General features: G+C 49.8%; 1 protein-coding gene across 1 annotated transcript in view; it reads left to right on the top strand.

Annotated features, from left to right (window-relative positions):
* The first annotated feature begins 1,371 nt into the window (after nt 1-1,371).
* Nucleotides 1,372-25,860, top strand: part of CCDC88C (coiled-coil domain containing 88C) — a 129,537-nt gene continuing 105,048 nt past the window's right edge. The window contains exons 1-3 of the mRNA XM_042944099.1: nt 1,372-1,568; nt 2,307-2,407; nt 9,405-9,513. Of these exons, the coding sequence (XP_042800033.1) occupies nt 1,509-1,568; nt 2,307-2,407; nt 9,405-9,513 (270 nt within the window). The 5' untranslated portion in view covers nt 1,372-1,508. The remainder of the gene's footprint in view (nt 1,569-2,306; nt 2,408-9,404; nt 9,514-25,860) is intronic.

Here is a 25,860-nt window from a genome sequence, read left to right as displayed (position 1 = left end):
GGGTTAGAAATTTTAGTTCCTTCGCAGTGTCCCAGTTGTTTCCTCAGTTACCTTGACTTCCACATTTCTTTAGGAACTCTTAATCACCCACTTGGCTCTTGGGGCCGCAATGTCACCCCCTCACCAGCCCAAGATGAGAGAACTCGGCTGCAATACCACACTTCACCGGCAGATGCCGCAGGCTCAACACCTGGCAGCCAACTTCGAACTGACTACCAACCCAGCTATTTGATGCCTACTGTATACTTGAAAAGAAATACACTAGGCGCTTCAGGTCAACTCCACACCGGTTGGCTCACCTGGACAACGCGTGAGGATTAGATTAAATCGCATAAAGTGCTTTGAACAATGAACTGAATCGTAGTGTGAAATTATTACCAGCCCAAGGTGAGGTGGCAGACAGGAACTTGGGTCCACGGCATTTGTCTCAGCAGACTGGTCAGGTCCCAGGGCTTGCTTTCCATCCAGTTGGGCCCTTTTCCTTTCTCCTGTCTTCCTCCACTAAACTGCTGCTACGTCCTCCAATTTGGAATCCGATATTTGGCTCCTCTACGGCAAAGAGGCGGTAGTTTTGAGGGTCGGGATCACAGAGGGGCGGGCCGAAGGAGCATCACCGTTCACCTACTGGAACTTTTAAAAGGGAGGCAGACCGGGAGGTGGCGCGGCGGGACGCAAGAGGTCGCGTTCTTACGGTCTAAACTCAACACTAAGTTTCCTTCTGTGACCTCCGGGCTCGCGCCCCATCTGCACGCGAGACCGACGCCAGCACGTGAGGGGGGGGCGGGCTCCGCTCTTCTGCCACAGGCCGGGGCGGGGCCTCTGGCGGCACCTGGGCGGCTGGAACTCCGCGTGGCCGAAGGGCTGCACCTGCCCGAGGCCGGCGGTCTCGGGATCTGGCTCTGCTGTGCCCCTAGCGAGCGGTGGGCCGGGGACGACCCTCGGAAGCAGGGCGCCCGAGTCTCCGGCGCGCCTCCCGGGTAGGCACGGGGGCGCCAGCGCCCGCGCGCTCTGGCCCGCGCTGGGAGTTCGGGCCCGCCGCAGGCGCACGCGCGCAGGGAGGCGCCACGTGCTGGGGCCCCGAGCGCGGAGGCTGCTGCGCTCAGCGTGGGTGCGTGGCTGCGGCCCCACGTGGGGGCAGCCCCGCCTACCGCGCGGACGCCCCCTCCCCCCGCACACGTGCGGGCCTTCGCCCCCTCCCTGCTCCCAGCGCAGCAGCGCCAGCGTCCGGGATCCCGGCTCCGGCACCGCGAGGCGGCGCGCCGGCTGCCAGGGGCTGCTGAGGGGCGGGGCTGCCGCCCGCATTGTTCCTCCCCGAGTGGCGGGCCCTCCCCTTCCCCCAGCCCCGGGCGGGGCGCGGGGCCGCCGTAGCCGCGGAACGTGGGCTCGCGCCCCGCCTTTGTCTCCCGGGCGCGAGCCGCCGCAGCCCCGCGCCCGCCGATTGCTGCCAGAGCCGCTTTGTGCCGCGGCGCGGGGGACCGGGGCGTGGAGCCGGCGGGCACAGCCTCAGCATGGACGTGACCGTCTCGGAGCTCATGGAGCTCTTCCTGCAGAGCCCGCTGGTGACCTGGGTGAGTGCTCCCAACTAGCTCCTTGCCTTATTGTTGGTGCACCGGCGGTAGCGGTACGTTCTCTCTTCCCGGGGTACGGGGTAGCTTCCGGAACGCGAGGGACTCAGTAAGTGCTCCTGGCCAGGGTCGGGGTCTGAGCCCCGGGGTCCGGAGGCATTTCCAACTTGGGAGCCGTTGCGCCTGTTCCGACCGGGGTCTGAGCGGGTACACCTGTTCCCACTCGGGCGCTGGGCTGTGTCCCTGGAGTGGACAAGGTCTGAGTAGTCACCTGGGCCACCCATGGCTTGATCACTCGAGTAAAGGACCCACTCTCCAAAAATATCCTCGTGTAGTTTCTGAATCCCTGAGGCCGGGTGGATGGCGGTGGGGATTGGGGGTTTCCGAGTGAGAACGCTTACAGGCTGGGGTCGGCGCAGTCCTTTCCAGTAGATTTGAGACGTGAGAAATTTATTGAAAACTCCCTTTTGGGTTTTTTTTTTTTTTTTCTTCCCCCTCCGCCCTGGAACGCTGGAGAAAAGCGGGGAGGAAGTTTTCCTCCTCTCTGGCTTCTGTTGCCTGGCACGAGGAGCGGGTAGAGGCCCTAGAAAAGGGTGGGCTTGGTGCCTGCTGAAGGGTGAGTGGGTGTGGGTGACCCCCTTTTCCTACACCGTCCCTGCTCGCCTTTACCTGAGAGAGCTTTAGACTGTGCGCTTGGGGGTGACTTTTCCTGTCTTTCTCTTTATGCCCCTTTCCCGGCAGGTGAAAACTTTTGGCTCATTTGGAAGCGGCAACCAGGACAACCTGACAATGTACATGGATTTAGCGGATGGCATCTTTTTGAACCAAATCATGTTGCAAATGTAAGTTATCTACAAGGAGAAAGGAAAAATTGATGCTTCAGAAGGTTTAAGGTTGTAGAAATGGAACATGAAGTTGAAACAGGAGGGTTCTTTGCAGGCAGGGTCCCTGGTATTGCAGTATAGTATGAAGGTGACTTCTTTCCCTTGGGGATGTGGAGAATTCCAGGACAGCAGGTTGGCAGCTTGTTTGGCAAATATGAAATTGAACGACTATCATCCTCTTGGTCTAGATAGCACAATTGACTTCAAACTCAGATGCTTGAGGTTTGAACTCTGAAATAAAAAAAAAACAAAACCCTTTTTGGGGGCAAGGAACTGTAACGGAGAGTCTGGTTACAGGAAGTGTCTAGGGTGGACCCAGAGCATCTGTGACGGACTATAAAGTTCCACTGTAGGTTGGGATGCCTGTGTTTCTGAGCTTTCCATTTCATCTTGTTTTCAGTTGCCCCGAAGCAAGTGCAATTGGTTAAGGCCTTTCCCCTGTATTGGATTTGAAGTCACTGTGTTAAGAGAGGCCCTGGGAGTCTCAGTGCTGTGGTACTGTTTGTCTTGAAGCACTCGCAGCTTAAACAGGGTCTTGGTGGAAGTTACACTTGTTAGCATATATGTCTGACCACATCCTTTCCTGTTGCTGAATTCTGCAGAGCCCGTTTGATTGACAGCCTGCTACACGTAGGTGTTGGCTCTCCACTGCGTTCTGTTTTTAACCCAGAAAGTGCAGGGAACACATTGGAACTGAGTGTCAGTATGATTCACAAGCGCTGGAAGCAAAATAAAACATTCTAATGTTCTCTGTGGATCGGCCCCTTGTGCTCACCTACTCACCTGCAACTAAGCAAGTTGTCATACTTGAACATGAAGCCATTAGCTAATGAGAATCAGCTTTGCGGCCCACACAGGAGGAGCACTTAGCTTGGGCATATTCAGAAAGTGGTTTAAATAGATCTACCTAAAAAGGCCTGTTTTTTAAAATTCCCTGGCAACACTCCTTCTTTTAGTAAGTCATTGGGTGTCATGTTGTGTGAGAGACACTTCAGTTTGCCTGTTTCTTAATCTTACCAATCTTGTGTTTGGTTAGATTCTAAAAAGACAAATCTGTTGCGACTTTGGCAGCTCTTGTCTGAGAACATTGATGAAAACGAGTTTTCCTGGGGTTGTCAAGCGTCATATTTAAGTTCTGGCAACTCTACCCCCATTTTGGTGGACCCCGAAAGTTACTGGATTCCATTGGTCCGGTGACCAGTGTGTCCTTACCCAAGCCCAAGACTGTTTAATTAAAAACAGCAGTATCCCCAGCCTTTTCATTCAGTTTTTACACCCAGGCGGAGGGGAGAACAAAAGCCCTGGGACTGTTTCTCTTTCTTCCCTGACCTTTGGAATTCCTGAAGCGTTTACCACTTGCTTGTAAATCAGGAGAGCCTGTTGGACCATTCCTTTGAGAAATGCCAGCTCATCACTTGTTCACACTTGGCCCCGTGGCTAAATTCAGTTTGAAGGGCTTCTCCACTTCCCTTGACAATTTTACATGGTCTCTCCTCTGTGATATGCGAAGATAATCATTCTAGAAATGGGAGCTGATAAGTCCTGGCAGCTCTTATGGCCTCAAGCAGTGTTTCTGGTGCCTTCTGGTCAGGGTCAGGAACAGAGGAAAGGACACCAGGAAGCTGTTTGGATGGCTTTCTGAACAAGGAAATCAAGGAGTGAATGGCTTCAGCAGCACACCGTTTACAGAATGACCCTGTTCCAGGTGATAGCAATCAGAACGTTGTTTGCACCTGGAGGTGGGTGGGGATCGTCTGGAAAGGAAACACAGGTGAACTTTTAGGGACGGTAATACTGATCTGTACATTGATCAGGACATTGATCATGAAATGAAGGACATTTCATTTTTCAGAACTCATCAAGCTGTAACTTACGATCTGTGCATTTCGCTCTATGTAATTACCTCAACTGAAAAAAAAAAAAAAGTGTTCCAGCCCTAGTGTTGACAGCCTAGGTAGCCAGCCAGGGTTTGAACCCTAGGTCAGCTTACACTCACCAAGTGAGGCTGGGCACACACCGCTCAACACTTCAGTTTGCTCATCTGTAGAATGGGAAGTAAATTGCCTCCTTTAAGCGATGGTTGTGAGGATTAAAAGGGATGATGTGTTAGCGATTAGCACAGTGCTTGCCACTTAACAGGTATTAATATCAATTATATATGTGCCATCTTAATCCAGAACGGATTTGAGGTGCCCCTTAGGAGTTTTTCCAGTATACCTTCTCCTACGTTGTTAGTCTCCTAAATTACTGCGTAGCTCTTAGCCTTGGTCCTCTCTCAGCAAGCGCTAGGGCACAGCTGGATGCTGGGACCTGAGTCCAAGCCCCATATTTGACACTGTCTGTAAGCCTTGGTGTTCACTTGTGCCAAATGGAGAAATGTCAGGCTATCTAGCAGGTAAGTGATAAGGCGATTCTGCCTTATCTCCTATGCTGATAGCTCCAACTGTGTGCTACTTGCCTATTTTGGTAAATTCTCCCCAAGTTGGTAGGACCTGGGAAAATTGTAGAGAGCAGTGTGCTCAGTGGGTTGCTGGAGCTCAGATAAGAGGCATGTTACCTAACACTTCAGAGCCATATGGATGCCGGCGAGGGTCACGTGGCTGCACCTAGGCTTTGTCTCCGGCAACTGAAGAAGGCCACAGTAGTAGTCTCTTGGCCCTGGCCTCACGGTGACATCAGTGCCTGGAAGCAGGAAAGCCCTGTGGGCTCAGCTTTCAGGGGAGGCCCAGGTCTAGGAGAATTCTTGAGTGAAAGGCATTGAGTGGCTTGGAACAAGATGCACGGGGCACCCTGCTGAATAGTGCCTCTGTAAATGCAGTCTTTCTGGGTGATCTGCTGGTACCCAAGGGAAAACAAGATTTCTGATTCACTTTGGACACGTTTCTCGCTGTCTCGTAGCAAAAGTATTTAAGTGCTTGTCTGCTTGATGTTTTCAGGGACCAAGTTCACGTTCCCTTCTCTGCCACTTACTAGTTCAGCCACCTTGGGCAAATTACTTACATTCTCTAAGCCTCAACTTCGCTATCAGTAATAAGGGGATTGTATTTTATAAACTTGGGAGGATTGAATAAGATGATGTGTATAGAAAATGCCCAAGAAACATCCATCATTGTTGGGAGTGAGACCTGGGCCACGTTCGTGCGTGCACCCCTGTGCCTGCTCCAGCGTGCATCTGTACTTCTGAGAGCAGACACCTTCTGATTTGAGGCTGTGGCTGTTGAGTGCAGTTGGGAACTTGGGATTGGGACTGAGAGCCTGTGCCCTTGCAAGGCCTGTGGGAAGTCCGGCACTATTTGCTTTATTCAGACTCCCTTCTTTACCCCTGGTGCTCACTGCAAAATTCAGGATCTTTTTCAGGGGTTAGAAACCTCCTCAGGCCTAAGTTTCTAAAAGGCATTTGAAGGATAATTTTTTTTCCCCTAGTGTGCTGGAAGAGGAGTTCTATTCCTATTCGGTATCTGTGAAAGCTGAGGACATAAGGGCAAATATTTGTTGTTGAATGAGTTTGTGTTGGCAGGAAAGTGTTGGCGCAAAAATTTTTACTTGTGAACTTAAGTGATTTCCTTTTTTGGCTACAGAGTATGACGTGGGGGCTTTGAGTCCTTAAAAATAACACCAAGGGGGCACCTCAGTCAGTTAAGCATCTGACTCTTTAGCTCAGTTATGATCTCACGGTTTCTGGGTTTAAGCCCTGGGTCAGGCTCTGCATTGACAGTGCAGAACCTGCTTGGGATTCTCTCTCTCCCTCTCTGTCTCTGTGCCTCACGCACTTGCTTGCTGTCTCTCAAGTTGAAAAAAAATATATTTAATTACACCAAAAGTTTACATTCATTGCAGGAGAATAAGAAATGGTGAGCAAAATAAAATTACCTATAATTTTGCCACAAAGAGGTAGCAATGCTAATCTGTGTCTTCTGAATGTCTATAGTAAATAGGTATATGTTCCTTAATGTATTTTTATGCAAACTTGGGCTCATGCTGTTGTTTTTTTAACATCCTTTTTTTTTTTTTTTTAACCTGTGATATATTGTGGACATCTGTTCTGTGTCAATACATTTCTTGACTCAGGTTTAAATTTTGGAAGCCTTTGGAATATAACCAAAGTTGGGGGCTGGCTTTCAAAAAGAAGGGGGGCAAGATTGCTATAAACCTAAATCATAACTCTTTAAAATTCTAGGGCAAGTTGATTTCCTTTTTTCTAGTTAGAAGTTTTTATGAGAAGGAGGCCCTGGGGGCCCCACACTTTGGACTTGGAACTCTCTGAGATGGGACACACTACCAGATGTTTGCACTCCCAGTGCCTCTCTCCTGCCCTCTGACATCTTGATATTGTGGAAAGAAGATCTTGTTGTTAATGATGGCTTTTGGGGATGTGCAGTTGGTGCAATGGTTATATGATGTCCTCTTTCTGGGATCTAGGACCAAGTGTGGCCAGTGCGACCTGGCCTTCACAGAATGACAGTCTCGGTTGGAAGGATCCTACAGTCATTTTGCAGATGAGCACCCTGGGGCCCAGAGAACCTTGGCCAGTCCTGCACCCTGGACTGGAGTCTGTGTCTTCTGACCCATTTCCTGCAGCATAGAAAGGTGGAGGTTACTCAGTGCTGGGAGAGTGAGGATGAGCCTTACTTAACCCTAGTTGACTTTTGTTTCCAGTTGTTTCTCTACCCTGAGAGCCTCAGTTAGAAGATGGGAGTACTAATGATGGTGATAATGAGTCTAATTACTCATATGGTAAGCATCGAATGAGGCTCTTTTGTAGTGTTGTTTCTCTTAGCTGAACTGGGAGAACAAAAGCCGAGATGGTCAGAGGCTTCCCTGCTGTTATCTGAGGGGCACCCAGGTCCCCACCGCCCCCGCATCCCTTGTGTGTTGTGCCTTTGCTCACGCAGTGAATGTGTGTTCCACCACGCGTGCCGAGGCCCTCTGACTCAAAGCTGGGACCGCAGTAGCAAAACAGAAAAAGTCCTGCGTGTTCTCTAAGTTCAGATTTAAGAAGTACTTTAGTCACATTATGAACTTGTTTCTCATCTCTTGAGATACCTAAGCAAAGGAGAAGTGAGCCTTTGAGATAAATTATTTGTAATGTCAGGTATACTTCTGTAGCTAACAATGCCTTTGTGGTTTAAGTTCTGAATGCCGCCTCTATTCCTAAATTAATTTCCACTGAACTGTTAACCTTTGTTTTCTCAGTAATGAATGGCTCCAAGAGAAACCTAACGTGCAAATGGCTTGGCCAGGCTCCATTACCCTGTGGGGACAATAAGACATGTTGTCACATGACAGTTGAAAAGAGATTCCCTGGTTGACCCAAGGTACCCATGTGATTATTTTAGGGGATACAGGGTGTTCAAACAAAATCCATGGCTGACAACATGTAATGCGTAAAGGGGTTTGCGTACACATGAAACAGGGTAGGGACTCGTGGTGTATATGTCAAATGTTTAACGGCTGAATTCCAAACAGCTCATGTTATTAAGAAAAAATTATACTGCCAATGACATTTGAAAAGATTTCTATTTGTAAATTTTTTTTGGTCAGTTTTGTGTTAGTTGGCTTTGGGATGAGTCGAGTGGCATTGAGGTTGATTTCCTTAACTCTCCCCCCCCCCCCCCACCCCCATTCCTGTGCTCCTGTCTCCTTGTGGGCCGATTACTGAGGAAGAGGCTGACTCTGCCTTCGCACCACCCCGGGGAGGTTCAGCACCCTTATCACGGAGCCAGGATGACAGATGATGAAGCCCTGAAAACAGCCCTCATTTCAGTTAGCTCTCTTTGTGGAGGATGGGACAGGCACCTGGGAGGGAGGGCTTTGTTGTGGAAAGCATCGCGTGCTACCTGGGGAGGCAGAAGCTGAATTTCTTTTCCTGACTCTGTTCTCTTCACATAAGAAACATTTTTGAAAAATGTTCTGGACGTAGATGAGAGGAATGATAAATCACTTGATTCAGATTTCTAGTTTCATCGCAGCTGGACCTGACTTTTGCCTGAGATTGGAAAATAAATGACGCTTTGGGGGTTTCCCACATGAATTATTTATATCTCTGCTCTTAGCCTTTCTCATAGGGTACGTGTACATCATGCCCTGTCACAGACTCGGGTTTTTCGGGGGTAGAGTTGTGTCCCTGAAATGTCAATCACCGGCAGGACCAGCCTAGACCAATCTGGTTGACGGGGTGGGGGAGGGGGAGATGGAACTTTAATAATTTTGATTTATTGTCAGAAAACAACATTTCTTTCCTTTCCTTTCTTGGTATTTAGTATATTTTGGTCTGTTCAGACTTGAACATTTTATTTTTTTTGTTTAAGTCTGTTTATTTTGAGAGACAGAGACAGCGTGGGGGGCGGGTAGAGAGAGAGGGAATCCCAAGCAGGCTCCCCACTGTCAATGCAGAGCCTGACACAGGGCTGGAAGTCATGAAACCGTGAGATCATGACCTGAGCCAAAGCCGAGAGTTGGACACTTAACTGACTGAACCACCCAGGCGCCCCTTAACCTTTTTAATCTTGAAATCTTGGGATGGGTTATTGGTTTTTATACAGTATAACCTTTTGGGTCTGCACTGGCATTTGGTGGTGGATTATGGGTGTTGCCAGCAGTAGGGATGGAAATAGCATTGACTCCAGCCGGGGGATGGGGAAGCAGGGAGGTGATGCCCGCCCCCCCGCCCCCAAGGTCTGGGACTTGGCAGTAGCAGAATAAGGAGAAATAGCATTGACTCCGGGCCTGTGATGGGCTAGGTGCTGCGAGATGGGGAAGCAGGGAGGTGATGGGGCGCCCCCGCCCAAGATCCGGGGATTGGCAGTAGCAGAATAAGGATTTGACTCAATCCACAGTCATAGCTGCATAGTAACCGAGGCTGGAGGGGAGGACGGGAGGTTCACTCTTGCCTGGGAATGGGGGTGCGTGGCAGATGATGCGATACGCAGTTTCCATTCTCCTCTTCCTTCTCTAGTGACCCCAGACCAACAAATCAGCGCATCAACAAGCACGTTAACAACGACGTGAACCTCCGCATTCAGAACTTGACCATCTTGGTGAGAAACATTAAGACCTACTACCAGGTAAGGGCCAGGAACTCTGTTCCCCCAGGGTTCTGCTGTGCATCTGGCAGTCTCGTCACTCAGGCGGTTTCCCCACAGGAAGTTGAGAGGAAATGGTGTTCATGGTTAGGCATCTACTCGCTAAGGCTTGGTGTGTTTTCACTTTTGTATTTTTTGGGGGTGTCATGAGAAGGGTCTGATGTTGGATTACTTTGTCTGGTGAACGTCCTTTGAGCTGTGTGCCCAGCATCGTATGTGGTGTGGTGGGGGTTCCCAGAGATGGCCCTCCATTCATAGCCGCAGCCTCAAGCATGCAGCTGAACGGAGACTGGCTCCGGGGGGCGGGGCGGGGGCACCCTGACGTGGTGTCACCCACAGCTCAGTGAGTGTTTGTTCAGGAGCAACTGCAAGGGTCGGGGTGGGGGGGGACCACAGAAGGGTTATGCTCGAGCCCCCAGCTTGCGGACAGGGATTCATGGTGTGGAGTGTCCGTTTGTTAGGGTCTCCCTGTATCTCACTGGCAGATAGGTGATGGGTTGGGCAAGGGGGCCTTCCGGGGAAGGCCTGTTAAAATCCCCATCCCAGCCTTGGGAAGGTCAGGTGAGAGTCTTTGATATTGCTTGTAAATGGATTTAAACTGTGTGTCTCAGAACCCTGGTTTTCCAACTTCATAGCAGTGAAACAAGAATTCTTCCCTCTGTGCATTTTTCCTGAAGCCCCAAGTGAAGCCCTAGTGACTCTGATTGACTTGACGGGTCCTAGTGGTCTCTACTCAGCTCCCCTCTCTCCCTCTGGGGATCTCTGTGGGTTCCCAGGACCCCAGGGAACACCATTCGAGAACGACTGCTCAAGAACAAATCTTTTCCAGAATTCATGCTGGGGCTTCCCTGATTGCTTGGGCAGACTCTGCCTCTGAGACCTGTTCCTAGCATCCACTTTCTGGACTGTAACTCCGTCTTGGTGCTGGGGTTCAGGGGCATCTTTCAGAGTGGAGAGATCCCTGCAGACATGAGGTAGGCTCCCTCTCTGTCCTATGCGGTGCAGTGGTTGCTGGCTCTGAGGTGAGCTGAGGCCTCATGCAGGGCCAGCTCCTGCTGAGGGCTGTGGTGGCTGCAGGGGCCCTTCTTCTGACTCAGTACAAATTTGGGATCTTCCATCCAAAGATGGGAGAGGGAGGGAGTGGACTGTGTCCGGGGTTTTCCGAGATGATTGTTTCCACCCTCTCATTGAGATCGGGGTGTGTGAGAGAAGGCTTCGGTGCTAGGACACTTTCCCTGAGCAGCCAATTCCACAAGCCACCTGAGCTCATTCCATGGACCAGCACCTTGGACTCTCTGAGCAGCTTCTGGGAGACTTAGGTCCAGCCCTGCCCTATTAGTCCCAGGTAGATGCCAGCTGTGCTGAGGAGAGGGCCTGAGCCAGCTGGATCTGTGGGGTGAAGTGGGTTTGTTTCCTCATCTGAAGGGTGCCACATTTGGGGCCGAGCATGCTGCAGGCAGGCAGGAAATACTCAGCGAGTGTTCCCCTGGAGACGGCCACAGGCAGGGGAAGTTGGGTAAAGGTGATTGGCCTGCCAGTGAACTTGAGTCTGGGCACGGAAGGGGCTGTTCAGCATGTACTCAGGGCTTGATCCCTGTCTGCAGGTGCCTTCAATGGTGTGTGCTAAGTGCCAGAAGTGGATGGTGCAGATAGTTGGGAGAGACAAGATCTCTAACCCATGCTGCAGGGTTGGAGAGGGGGAAGGCTTCTTGGAGGAGGGGGCACCTGAGTGGAGTCTTGGTAGGTGATTGAGTTTCCAAGTTTGGAAGGTCATGGGAAAGAGAAAGGGGAGGGGTGTAGAGGTAGAGGAAGACATGGAGGCACAAGACAGGTCTGTCCTCGATCTGTCAGGGTCCACATTTTCTGCAGCTGCTCAAATGAAGGTTTGTTTCACTAAGGTTTAGATGAATCAGAACTGGAGAGGATATGAACATAAGAGATCCCGAAATTCAGAACCGGTGTGCAAGGCTGGCCAGGGCTAACAGCCCTGTCGATAAGTTGACAGGTGTGTCTCAGGCCCGAGGTATGGCAGGGAGGTGGTACCCTCTCCCTGGTTGGTGGCAGTGATGAAGCTCTCAAGTGGAGGTGATGGCCGTGCAGGGGCTGTCCTCTGCTCTTGCTGGTCCAGGAGGTCACATGCTGATGGTGAGCAGTGGCTCCTGACAGTCCAGCCGAAGGGAGTTTGATGCTTATTTGAGACAGTGTCCGTTTGGAGGCGGATTGCTGCTGTCAAGTTCCAGAAGGTGAGAAACTGGGAGGAAAAGATGTCTAGTCCGTGCTCAGGGCCCAGGAAGTCTCAGAGGTAGAAGGGAGGACCCTGCATCCTTGTTCTGCTTCTGCACTGTTAACCCTTCGAGGGCAATGCTGGTGTGCATTAGCAGCCCAGTCCAGAGTGAATATTTGCTGAAGGCACTTGCTCAAGGCCTCAGAGCCACAGTCCTGCTTACGTGGAGAAGACTAGCAGGCCATTTGCTCTCTGGGCTGGCACACGTTAGATGTGGGCAGTTGTGTATATTTTTTCCTTCCGATTTATTGTAAAATTAAGCTCTAGTTCTGTAAGTAATATGTGCTCTTTGTAAACAACTTGGAAAATAAGTAGCAAGAAGAAAAGAACACCCACAATCCCACCACCTAAAGACAATCCCTGTTAACGTTTTTACTGTTTCCTTCCAGTGTTTGCATGAATAGTTTTTGTTTTACATGGTTGTGGTCATGCCATATATACAATTGCATATCCTGCCTTTTTTCCTTCCACCTGACATTCAAGTGTAGACATAATTGGTTATAATTATAAAAGGTCACTCAAGAAAAGTTTCCAAGAGAAGTACTGCCCGAGTCCCTTTGTGAAAGTGGCCTGGCAGGTTGTGAGGGCTCAGGATGAAGCAAGACAAATGTCATTCCTTATTGTTACAAGGGTGGCCTAGAAGGGTGAGAGGCTGCCCCCAAGGGAGTGGGACCCCCACTTGGCTGTGGCTTTTCAGTAGACTTGAGACATTGAGTCTTGCCTGTGGCTTTTCTGAGACATTGAGGTCACAGAAGCCAGCCTTGAGTGTTGTTTGCCAAGCAGTGGTTCTGCCTTTGGCGGTCCCCTTCTTTTCAGAGGTACCATGGGACAGGGACAGTTAGAAAAGATGGGGACCTCTCTTGAATGGCGTGGGCTTCTGTCACAAGGAAACTCAAGTTTTGGCTCTGAAAACCTTCGGAGACAACGATCCTTGACCTTTTGCTGGGGCAGAACATAGACGGTGGGTAAAAATAAGCATGGCCAGTCTCAGTCTGACCGTTGGTGTGTCAGCCAGATCTCAGGCTGCCTTCTGACCTGCCGCTTGGACTTCTCTGCCGTTGGGGCCTAGATTCTGCATTTTAGAAGTTCTCCAGCTGTTAGTCTTGCCATCCTTCCAGCAGAATTGGGAATCACTGGGCTTTCTCAAAGTGTGGTCCCCAGGCCAATGGCATTGACATGGCCTGGGAACTTAGTAGAAGTGGGGATCCTCAGGCCCTTCTGCAGACCTCCCCAGCCCCACAGTCTGTCCTAACAAGCCCTCCAGGTGATTCTGATGCACATTCTCACGGGAACCAAGGGTTAGAGCGTTTCTAGTGATGTCCAGAAGAGGCATCTTCAGCCAGGTGTCCCCAGGTGACTCCTGTCCATCACGTACAGAGGCACATCTCATGTGTCCTGGGACAGTGAGGCAGAGAAGAGAGTGCCTGGTTCAGTCTCTGGCTTTTGCAGAAGAAAAGGCTAGCAGTCCAAGGTGGAGGTACCTGCTCCAGGATGAGTCTCCGCAGACAGGACATGTGCTGAGTCTTGGAGGAAAGGCAAGCTTAGACCTGAACTGCATGCTGCTTCCGGCCACCTGGCTGGCCATCTTTGAGCCCGGCATCATGTGATGCTTGTTTCAATGCTCAACAACCAAGCCCTTCTTCATCTGAGTCTTTTTTAAGTTAAAGTTTGGATTTATAGAATGGTTCTTTTTTATATTCAGATTCTTGAGTGTTTATGTTAAATGCATGTTCATTTGATAGTGGAGCCAGTAGGAAAATATGGCTAGTATAAGCAGAAATCCCTGGTGCAGCAGTGGCTGTGTGTTTGTTCGTTGGGGTTTGTGTGTGAGTGTCCCATTGCCATTACCTGCCCTGGATACCTGCACCCTTGTTCTGCCTCTTGACAGTCAGGGCCTACTTGTCATGTGAAGTTTCTGAGGCTTTTTTTGGCTTTATGCTGCTGGGAAGCATTTCAAACAGAGGCTTGGATAAATTCACTGTGTGTTGATCTTTGTTGTCAGGTACACATACAGATCTCTGTCCTGAAATCGGGACCCTCAGGTGGATGTAGGGACCCACCTGCAGAACTTACCCTGAAATGAGAAATTTGCGGAGTTTCTTTGAGCTTCTCACCTTAACTGATCATGTGCCGGAATAGTCTGCGTTCCCTCTCTGGGCCGCCTGAGTTCTCATCTGTCAAGAAGTGGATGGGCCCTCATGGGCCTCAGATTCCACAGTCACGCAGTGGCCGGAGACATCTGACAGGTCACCTCAAGGAAGCTCTGTTTTAGGAGTTCCTCGAACTTGGCTCTTCTGAGCTCTCGTCTCTCGCCATGCTCAGAAGACCAGAACCAACCCAGAATATTGTTCTTTATCTCAGAAGAAAAGCAGAGTAAAGAATCTGGGGTTGCCTTTTATCTTTTGTAGTCTCTTTCCTTTATTGCCTTGAAAAACAAAAGTAGTACAGATGGTCATAATGCACCCTTGTGTCTCTGTTAAAAATAAATGTGAACGTGTGAGTATTGTTCATATCTGCTTTAGGTTCCCCGCCCCCCCCCCTCTACATTTCTCTGATAGAAGTCCCTAGGATGCCTCTAGTGAGTCCAGTTCTCCTTCCCTCCCTCCCTGGAGACGACCCCATTGTTAATTTGGTGGGTGTCCAGTTCATGGCTTTACACTCTTGCGTGTATTTATGTGTATGTGTGCATATATGTTGTTTTTTGTGGTACCTTTAGATAAAACTTCATGTACCGTCTGTACCTTTTCCCCACTCAGCCAGTTTTTGCTATCTGTCTGTTTCCTGTAGTGGTTGTATTTGATAAGCATGGGCTGGCTAGTTAAAATTAGAAGTATCTCTAGAAGTGTGTTCCCTCAGTTGGAGAAAGGAAAGACTTTTATCAAAAGTAAGAATAGAAGGAAATGTACGTTTGATAATCATTGGTGGGAACATAGTAAACTTCATAGGTCCCTCTCGAGAATTCATGTGGTCTGTAGCGTTTAGTGTTTAGTTCAAGCAAAGCCTCCTTAGGTGGGTGTGACCTGCTTTGATGGATAGGGACAGTGCTCAGGGGAGCTTAGGGTCCACACAGGCCTTTTCTACAGTACCAGTACTGGCAGAATTTGCTTTGTGAAAAATACATTGTATCAGATTTTCAGGGGAGTACTTATCTTCTCCACTTTTGATTTTATAGAGGGGGGCTGTGAGGCTTCACAGGAGACAGAGGGGGGATATTCTTTTAAAAAAATTTTTTTTTTCTTTTTTTACACTTATTTATTTTTGAGAGACAGAGCACAAGTGGGGGAGGGGAAGAGAGCGAAGGAGACACAGAATCTCAAGCAGGCTCCAGGCTCTGAGCTGTCAGCATAGAGCCCCATGCGGGGCCTGAACTCATGAACCGTGAGATCGTGACCCGAGCTGAAGTTGGGCGCTTAACTGACTGAGCCACCCAGGCGCTCTGGAGGGGGGATGTTCTTGATTTCGTAGCTTATATTTACGTTTTGAAGACGTTAAAAGTAACATTTTTTATTATAAAAATTTCTGATCGCAGATGGGGAGAAATCAGGAAAAGTAGGTTCACCCATGATCATGCCACTTAGAGCTGCTGTGGTTAACGTTTTGGTGTTTATGCCTTCCATCTCTGTGTCTGTGTGTACATGGGTTTCACAGTGTGGATTATATCCTCTATGCTATTTGTAACCTTTCTTTTCACTTACTGTGCAGTGAGCATTTTCCCACGTCACTAAATGTTCTTTCATTACATGAATTTTAATGTCTACATGGCACTTGATGGCTCCACCATTGTCGCTGGTACGGAGTTATTTCTGTCTCAGAATTATAAACAATACAACCATGAACATACTGGGTACTTGAGCCTTTCAACAAATGTTTTCATTTCCTTGGGATAAATTCGTGGTATGGAATTGCTGGGTCAGAGGGCATGAATACTTTGAGGACCCCGGTTGCTCACTGCCAGAATTGCCTTGTTTTTCTGGCCGGATTGCCCGTTGGCGCCCTTTGCGTATTAAGATGTGCAGTGTTTCATATCGCTGCTGAATGAATAATGAAGATTTCTGTGTCTCTGCCGTGTGGATGAAGGTCTGAGATTTTTACTGTGTGCCTGGGCACGTTTCCTTGTGTTGGAGTATTACTGGATGCTGGTCTGGAATCTCCAGCAGGACAGCCTTCCGGCAATTGTGGTGTGGTGACCGAATGTGGTCGTGAGCTGTGCGGTGCAGCCCCAGGCCTGGGAGGCCTTCATTAGAGAGGCCCCTGTGTCCTGTCCCCAGTCAGGGGTAGGAGCTCTTTTTCTGTTAATGGGCTTGACCCGGGAGCTTGCCTACTTCCCTGTTACTATTCGCGGTCAGTTTAAAGTGCAAGAGGGAACCTTCCAGGCTGTGTTGGGAAGTGAGCCTGAGAGGGGCGGTGGTCTGCACGGACCCCTCCTTTCCTCTTTCCTTCATCTCACTTCCTGTCCCTCATTGTCTCTAGTGCAGTGATGAAATGTGGGCTGAGGAAGCCCTGGGGGCCCAGAGGGGAGGGTGTCACTCACCAGGGGTTGCCTGGTTCCTTTCTCTTTCTTGTTGTTAAAGCCTTTCTCCAGACCTGAGGTGCCCACCTCCAGTGGGCGGAAGAGAGGCCACAGGGCACAGGAGGGAGTTCCCCAGCCTGGGAAAGGGCAAAGCTCATGGGGGAGCTTTCTGTAGGGCGTGACACTTGTCCTGAGTCTTGGAGGATTGGCAGGGAGCTAGGCTGGCTGAAAGTGGGGTGCGTGGAAGGGGGTGTCCTGGGAGAGGAAAAGCACCTGCAAAGCTGTGGAGACATAAGACAGTCTGAGGACTGATTGAATCACTTCAAGGTGGCTAGAGGTTGGGTGTCTTTGCGGGTGGTGATGGGGGGAGCCTGGAAAGATGAGGAGGTTTCAGGGAAGTGGATGCCATGCTAATGAATTTGAACTTCATCCTAAAGGACTTGGGAATCTTTGGAGAGTTTTTAAAAGGGAAAGTTTAAAAAAGGCAATGCTGGCACCAGCATGAAGAACAGATTGGTGTCAGAGGGAGTGGGGAGTCAGGGCAGATCATGGGGGTCTGGACCAAGGCAGGGGCGAGGGGACGAATTCTGAGAGACTCTGTGGGGTGTTGCCCATATGGGGCTATGGATAGCAGCGTGCTTGGTGCCCCACCTGGAGCGAGCTTCTGAGGGGAGGGCAAAATGCATTACCAGACCCAGGACCACTGAGAGCTGCAGCAGATCTGACCCTCACTCCCACCAGGGTCCTGGGGTTCAGGACCCGCCCGATGGGGTGGCCGTGACTCTGAGTCAGCTGGAGGGGGGCAGCTTTCAGGGCCACTAGAATTCTGTTTTTCTACACTAAACAGAAGGTATTTACTCCTGACCTGTGACCCTTCCTGTCCTGCTGACCAGGGTGGGGCAGATGGGGCTGAAGACCCAGGGTCATGTGCTTTGCAGTCCCAAATCTACCAAGAGGCAGGTTTTGTTTCCGCAAAATGGGAGACTAAGTGTCAGTTGAACTTGATTTATTTGTTTTTTTCTCCTTTTTTGTTTTAGAAGAAATGCTGTTGAGGCATATGAAATAGCAAGCAGGAACTTCGAGACTTAGTTTTTACCCCCGTCAGAAGGCTAGAAGAAGATAACCGTGCTTCCTATGAGCCAGGCCCTGGCATAGTGGGGAGGAAATTGCTGTCCCCATTTTACAGATTAGAGAAGGGAGGCTCAGCAAATAAGATATGGAAACAGCCCCGGAGAGCTGCAGGGTTTCTTGGTCGTTGGTTGCTTGGTGAAATGCCTTTTTTTTTTTTTTTTTTTTTTTTTAATTTTTTTTTTTAACGTTTATTTATTTTTCAGACAGAGACACAGCATGAACGGGGGAGGGGCAGAGAGAGAGGGAAACACAGAATCTGAAGCAGGCTCCAGGCTCTGAGCCATCAGCCCAGAGCCCGACGTGGGGCTTGAACCCGCGGACCGCAAGATCGTGACCTGAGCCGAAGTCGGACGCTTAACCGACTGAGCCACCCAGGCGCCCCTGAAATGCCTTTCTAAGAAGCCTTCTGTAGTCCATTGTGTAGGGAGATAGCTTGCTGTAGGTAGAGAGTCTGTTTTATAAAGGTTGGCAGGGCCACCAGGATCTGCACTGACACCAGAGTGAGGTGGATCCTGAGCTCAGAAGCTTTGTGTGGTGGGCCAGGCTGGGAGCGCTGCTTCCTGAGGCTCTCCCGTGTTGAAAACTAGATTTCACACCAGCCTGGAGCCCCAGAGGAAGGGACTGGATTGCTTCAGGCACCTTGTGAGGCCAGCAGTTCCGGGGTTGGGCGGTGGGTGGGATGGAGGGAACAGCTGGCCTCAGACTTCATCCTGCACCCCCAGAGCAGCAGGAAGCAGAGAATCGGGGTTAATTGCAGAGGGTGGGGAGGGGTGAAAGGTGGGTCTGATGTAATTATAGTGGAGCTGGAATTTGGCCAGGCCATGGAGGCTAAAGGCGAGGAGGGGAGAGAGAGAGACACATACACACAAAGACAGAGGAGGCGGGGGAGTATGTGTATAGACACCATCCTTTCTGGTCTGTGTGGGCTCCCCCTCCTGGCCTTGAGTCCAGACCTTGAACTGTTGGGGCTTTGCCTCCTGTCCCTGAGCTGCCACACCTTCCCTCCCAGGTGCTGAGGGTGCCACCCAAGGCCCCTTGGGCTGCCAGCTGGCTTTGGGCTGTTCACAGCACGGAGCCCAAAAACCTGGTACAGCATTGGCCCAAGGGACCCACTCAAACCTCTGCTTCTGTGAATCTGAACTTTGTCCCGGCTCCTCTCCTTCTGAACGGCCCTTCTTTCCTGAATCCTGTTTCTGATACATGTTCTCTCGCCATGAATTTCCTTCTCCACTTTTAGCTCAAGTTTTCTCATAGCCAGTGGCCATTCGTTTAAGAAGGGTCTTTTTGTGAGCCCTTCTCCGAAGGTCTGGGCACAGAATGGAGCGGGGGGTGGAAGCTTGGCTGGGGGCGGGGGGGGGGTCACCCCACCACCGGGCAGGGGGTCTGAATTTGTGCTTCCAGCAGAATATTGGCTAAGCCAGGCCGCGAAGCTCTCCGATGCCGAGGATGGGCCATGCTGCTTGTAGGTGGAGCGAGTTGGCGTCCTTTTCAGTTAGCTCTTGTTGCTCACACATTCAGAGTGGAGCCGGGAGTGTTGAGGATCCAGCACTGCTGGGTGAATGAAGGTGGTAGAAACAACTTTCGTAGTGTACTAGGCACCAGAGACGTAGGAAGCGGTTAGAGGCACCGATGCCCTTTGTGACGAAAAGGAGGGAAGTGGATTTCTCAAGGTTTGAGAAAAAAAGAAGGGTCTCTCCCTTGCCTTGGGTTTTGGTGTTTGGTGCCGAGATCAGCATGTGGGATGTTACAACTCCTTTGTCAGGAGGAGTCCCTGAAGAACTTGCCCGGGCAGGCTTCGCCCCTCCGTAAAGCCGCCCGCGTGGCTCACGTCCAGGGCTAATAGCAGTTTTCCTTATTCAGCCTTTCTTTCTGGAAAGGCAGAGTTTTTCTCCTACTTGGCCACAGATTCAGGGCCTTGGTCCTTAATCTTAAGATAGAATTGCAGTCGTTTTTCTGGTATTGAGGAGGAAGACCAAGGAGGATGAGGAAGTGCTCTTAAATCGGTGGGTTCAGCAAGGTTGATGGAGGTGTTGAAGAGGCCCCCAGTTCAGAGTTTGTTGGTGGTATGTTGACGGAAGGTGGAGGTTTTGGAAGGGCTGTGCCAGCTACACCCTGCAAGGTTTCCATTGGCTTGGGATTTAGGTTTCTCAAGAGGTTAAAGGGGGGAGGGAGGTGTTCGAAGTATAGGGCCATGCTCTGACCCTATACTGACCCTATACCCTATACTGATGGGACACAACACAGCTTCGGGGGGCTCGGGGGGAGCCTCCCATTGCTTCTGTCCACCTAGAAAAGAAGGCAAAACTGAAAAGAACAAGCCCTTCACTCAGGGTCTCAGAATCGCAATTCAGGGAGCACCAAACATGACCGAGTAACCAGAGAGTGGGGTTACTGTGCGGGGAAAGTAAGGGGTTTTTATGAGAAAGAAGAAAAGGGGGTGATTACATGATGCCGATAGGGAAAAGGAGAGAAAAAGCCTGCTAACGTAGGCCTGACGGGTTGAGCTGCTTCTGATGACTTATCTCATTGATTATTTTATTGAAGCTACCAAACACAGCCGTCCCTGATGTGTATTAATTAATTTTACTGTCCTCATATGATACAACTGCCGGTTGCTCTGTTGAAAGTTTACGAGCAACTGCTAGTAAAACTGTTGCCACTTCTGGCCCAGTTCAAGAGTTCGTATCAGTTGGAAAGGAAAATGGAGCTTGAAAGCAGGGTGTCCAGAAACGTCGTACGGTGGCACACTTCCGTTGGCTGGGGGGGGGGGGTGGTCGGGTTTGCTTTCTCAGCTGGGGGCAGGATGTTAGCCACTGGCCCGTGGAATGGATGAGCGAGCTCTGTGGGGCGAAGGCCAGGAAGGTGAAGCCAGAGGGGGAAGAACCAGATGGAAGCTGGGGGGCCGGGGGCAGAAATAAGGGCAAACTCCACTGCTTTGTCAGGTTGGGTCATGTTATTCTTTCAAGGGTCTAGAAACTTGTGTGTCCCTGTTCCTACCGATGTGACTTAGGCTGGATCATTGAACCTCCCCTGTAAAGTGTGGGTAATACCGTATTGCAGGTTGTCATGAGGCTCAGGTGAAATAGTGCCAAGTTTCTTGAGTCTGTGAATGCTCATGGCAGTGGCTCCTCTCCCAGGCTGACCTGGCATTTGGTCAGTATGAAGGGGCCAAACACAGCACAAAAAGGAACTGTAAGCCTCTGTCTGCAGAGGCGCGGGATCCTGCAAGCTCACCGCTCAGATTGGTGACCTCGGGCAGCTTCATCTCTGAGAGTGTTTATCTGAAAACGAGGATATGAATAGCGCCTGCCTCAGAGACTATGAGGAGGGTTGAATGAGGGCCTTGCGCAGGTTCCCTGCCAGCCGTGAGGATAAGATGCGCACTGGTGGAGCAGAGGGTATCGTGGGCAGGTCTGCCCCTCTGGGCGTGCTTCGTTGATGTCTTAGTGGGTGGCTTATGGACGGGCCCTTCCAAGAGGTGCACTGTGATTGGTTTGGGTTAGTCCAATGAGCATGCACGTATGTGCTTGATTTGCCGTACATATTTTTCTCCTATATGAGCTTTTTAAAAAGTTTACTGTGTGCTCATGGTGTGGAGTGTCTTAGGCCTATTATTACACATATTATCTCATGATTCTATCTGCCACCAGCAGTGAAACACCTTAAAAGTAGGCACTGCATCTTTGTGTCTCACCCCATCAGCATGGAAACATTTCAGCGTGTGTTAGAGACAAGATACGAAACAACAGAACAGACGACGACTCACTCTGGAGTGAGTCTGGAGTAAGTAAATTCAGAAAGTAAGTCCTGGCATTCAGGGAGTTCATTACTGTGCTGGGCTTGGACCCAGGATCCTATCTCTAGGCGAAAATAGTCCTACAGAGTTCCCTGACCTGTTGCTTCTTTCTAGACTAATTGGAAGACAGGTCCGTGTGTGTGTGTGTGTGTGTACATATATGTGCATATATGTACATTTAATGTTAATTTTTGAGAGAGAGCAAGTGAGCACAAGCAGGGGAGGGGCAGAGGGAGAGAGAGACACAGAATCCGAGGGAGAGGCTCGAGGGGCTCAAACTCACGAACTGAACCATGAGATCATGACCTGAGCCAAAGTCAGAGGAGCTTAACCACTTAACGACTGAGTCACCCAGATGCCCCAGGGCCTTGCTTTTTTCATTCTGTGTGTCCCTTGAGTGCCTGACACACATCAGGGACTGGGGACCTGACTGTTGAGGAGGTCACTGGGGGCAAATGAGATCAAAATGGGGTGGGGTGGCTGGAGCCTTTGAATCCCACTCTTAGAGGGGACCCCCGCTGCTTTCACACCAACCTGCAAGCTTTCATGTGGTGTTTGCTTTGTTGATGGAGATGCCATCTGTCAGGTACTAGGGAGGCCCAGTCCCTGGGGGGTGGAAATTACATTGATTGTTTTCAACTTTGTCTAGCCAGCTTGGCTCCCCTGAGGTTAGTAATGTTTAGGCTTAATGGCTTTAAAACTTTAAAAATGAATGCCTTCTTTCCAAACCACAGCAACCAAACAGGCTTTTCCTCCTGCTCTTGTAACCAGTCAGAACAGTTTACTTTCCTTTAAAATGTGGAATTGTGGCTGCTTAAAGTATCAAACTCTGGGGGTGCCTGGGTGGCTCAGTTAGGCATCTGACTTCAGCTCAGGTCGTGATCTCACAGCTCTTAAGTTCAAGTCCTGCCTTGAGCTCTGTGCTGACAGCTCAGAGCCTGAAGCCTGTTTCAGATTCTGTGTCTCCCTCTCTCTCTGCCCCTCCCCTGCTCCTGCTTTGTCTTTGTCTCTCTGTCAAGAATAAACAGTAAAAAAAAAAATTTACAAAAAGTATCAGAAACTTTGAAGCAGGTTGTCACTTCTTGTGCCAAGTTGGTCTTCTAGTCACTCTCTCCTTTTTACGGTGAGAATTCTGAATGTTGGAATTTTATAGCATAGAGCTTACAAAATTGGACTTTTCAGATGTAAAGGGACTAAGTCGCAGCTGTACATGTCCCAAGGTTGAGATGCCAGAAAAATGAAGAGTGGGTGGTTTCTTTAGCTGCCTAGGGCAGTTAATCCAAAATGGTTTGCCCCCACTTTCCGAGGAAGGCAGATGGGGACTGAAGTATAGGTCGCCTGGGAGGAAGAAGTGCTTAGATCTGACCTGCTTCTCTTTCCATCATCTGTCATCATCCTGGTTTCTTCCTTTGGGAGGTAAACTCTCAGGCTGCCTTCACCTCGTTTGCCCCCAGCCCACATGCTGGGGCCTGGGGGGGGGGGGTGGTGCTCTGGGCAGTGTCCTTCCTGGACAGTGTCCTCCCCAATGTTCTGTAGACAGTAGACAGCAGGGTCTTTCCTCCCCTGGCACAAGCGACCTGACCCCTCTAAACCATTTCCTCCTTTGTCTAAGGGGAATAATTGAACTTGACTCCCTGGGTCAGAGTGCTTGCACTCCCGCGTGGCACCTGCTGCAGAGCTGGAGGCTGGTGCCGGCAGACTGTGCCTGTTACCAGGCTGTAGTACTTACGTCTTTGCCCCACTCTGTGCCCGCCTGCCTCCCCCTCCACTCCTGTGTCTTGTCTTGGTACTTTCTCCTGTCAGAGCACCTTACCTTGGTCTTCCTCTGTGAACGTAGGTTTATTTATCTTCCTGAGCCCTGCCATTTCAGCTCCTACCTGCTTTTCTGGGTCCTGCACCCGTTTCCAGCTTTTTTCTCAGGGCAGGAACTGGCAGCCTTGGACTTAACCAGGGACTGGGGGCAGTAAATGCCGACTGATGGGCCGCCTGGCCACTTGGTGTCTGAAAGAAGCAGTGCGCCTGCCCCACCGGTGCCTCCCTGGCCTGAGGGTCCAGGGCCAGTCTGTGTACTGCTGCAGGCAGGTTTAGGTGACAAACTAGACTCCACTGTCCCTGCTGTGGTGCATCACCTGCATTGAAACTGGGTCTTTATCCATCCGGCGTTCAAAAACTGGGAGAAATTGATTTCTTAAAAAAAAACAAAGAGGTCAGAGTGGGAGAGAGCCAAAGCATAAGAGACTCTTAAAAACTGAGAACAAACTGACGGTTGATGTGGGGTGGGAGGGAGGGGAAGGTGGGTGATGGGTATTGAAGAGGGCATCTTTTGGGATGAGCACTGGGTGTTGTATGGAAGCCAATTTGACGATAAATTTCATATATTAAAAATGAATAAATAAATAAAGGCAAAGCCTCTTTGATGAACCCTTTCACAGCCTTTTTAAACAGAGAGTAATTGGAATCGTCACCAGTGAAGGTTTCCTCTTTTCTTTTTTCCTTTCGAAAGTGTCTTCCTCTAGTTCTGAATGACTGAGGTTCCTTCCCTGCTCTGGGAGTTCAAGGTCAGGACATGGGACTTCCATTTCCATAACCATCCTCCTCCTCCAAAGGGTCTAGTTGGGTTGGGTTCTTTTGGGAGGGGGGCACGTGGTGAGAAGGGATGGTCGTGCCAAAGTCCATAGGTCATTTAAATTCCCAGGTGTGTGTGAGCTCCCAGGTATAGTCTCTGGAAAGGAGAGCTTGAACCACTGGGGAAGATCAGGTTGGCAGGAACAGGGTCAACTGGGAGCAGCTATTATGGTGGTCCTGATGATAGCTGCCACCCTGAGAGTCCCCAGAAGGCCTGGAGCAGCCAGATGGAGCTGGGAGGTGAATTCATGATGTGACTCTGAAATGCGAGTGTATGTTCACATTTGGATGGGAAGAGCTTAGAAAGTATGAGGTAATTACCAAAAAAAACCCAAACCAAACCAAAAAAATATGGTATGCTCAGGAAAATTGAACTTTTAGGGGTGCCTGGGTGGCTCAGTCGGTTGAGCGTCCGACTTTGGCTTAGGTTGTGATCTCAAGGCTTGTGAATTCGAGTCCCACCTCAGGCTCTGTGCTGACAGCTCAGAGCCTGGAGCCTGATTCTGATTCTGTGTCTCCCTCTCTCTCTCCCTCTAACCCACTCGCATTCTGTCTCTGTCTCTCTCAAAAATAAATAAACATTTAAAAAAAAATTAAAGAAAAAAAAGAAAATTGAACTTTTAGTCTTTAAGGAGGCTGCCTGGTTTTCGAAATCCTCTTTGACTTAAAAGGCAAGGAACACCACCCACGTTCACAGCAGCATTATTCATAATAGCCAAGGTGTAGAAGTAATAACCCAAGTGGGTGGATGGGTAACAAAATGTGGTGTGCGTACACACAATGGAATATTAGCCTTAAAAAGGAAGGAAATTCTGACACCTTCTACAACATGGATGAACCTGGAGGACATTAGGCTAAGTGAAATAAGCCAGTCATAAAAAGACGACTACTGCATGATTCCACTTACAATCAGGGACCTGGAACAGTCAGATTCATAGACCTAGAAACCGTTAGGATGGTGGTAGGTGCAACGGTGTGAATGCAGTAACGGTACTGACCCGTACGCTTAAAATTGGTTAAGATGGTAAATGTTAATGTGTATTTTACTTGGTTTTAGGTTGTGTGTTCTACCATAGTCTTACCCCAAAAAAGGACTGAACCCATTACCCTTTCCTTCTGGAGGCCCCTGTTCTCTCCTCTCTCCGGTCCTTGGGAGAATCATTGTTTCGATTTTTTGTTTTGTTTTCGGCTCTGGGAATCCCCACAGTAAAGTGAGACCAGCTGTTGGCTTTTTGCATCTGGTTCCTGGAAGGTGGCTTCAGTGACACTTTTCAAAGGGTGCTGCGAGGGTAGCTGTGGGCTTTACCTCTTAGGGTCAGGCAGTGTGGATTTGAAATAGCCAGTTAGCAAACAAAGAGATTGAACTGGTGTGTGCCCCACGAAACCTCACAGCCCCACAGGTTTCTGCGGTTGAGGGGCTTTATTTAGTGTTGATACCTGTGAGATAGCCAGCTTGCATGATTTCTGCATTTAACACACAGCTCATGGCATGCTTTGGGTGTTGCGCTGAGTTAGATGGGTCCCCACCCTCTCTAGTATGGTAATGAGGTAGAGATTCTAAAAGCATAAATGGAGAGGATGATAGGAGGTTTTTGTGGAACATATGGCTCTGTGCCAGATGCTGGTCTCATATTTTCTGGAGGAATGAGGAGAGTGTCTAATAAGAACATACGTGATGTTAATCATAAAGGGCTTGAGACCCCAGCCCCAGCTTAAAAGTGCCGTGTCTCTGCCCCGTTTCGATGGCTTAATGACAGTGGGGGGCTACTTGAACAGGGTCAGTCAGCATTTCTTTTATTTCCCTTTCCTTCCCCGCACCGCCCCCCCCCCCCCCCCCCGCCATCTTTTTTTTCTTCTTGTTTATTGTAAAGGAATAACCTTTTCACCTGGAGTCAGTGTAGGGATTTTTCCACATCAAAGCAATTAATCTTGAGTCCTGGCAGCCAGGATACTCCTGCTGATGATGGATAGTCCTAAGATATG

The sequence above is a fragment of the Panthera leo genome, chromosome B3 (genome assembly GCF_018350215.1).
Source record: "Panthera leo isolate Ple1 chromosome B3, P.leo_Ple1_pat1.1, whole genome shotgun sequence".
NCBI classification, from domain to species: Eukaryota; Metazoa; Chordata; class Mammalia; order Carnivora; family Felidae; genus Panthera; species Panthera leo.
This window is presented reverse-complemented; position numbering and strand designations above follow the sequence as displayed.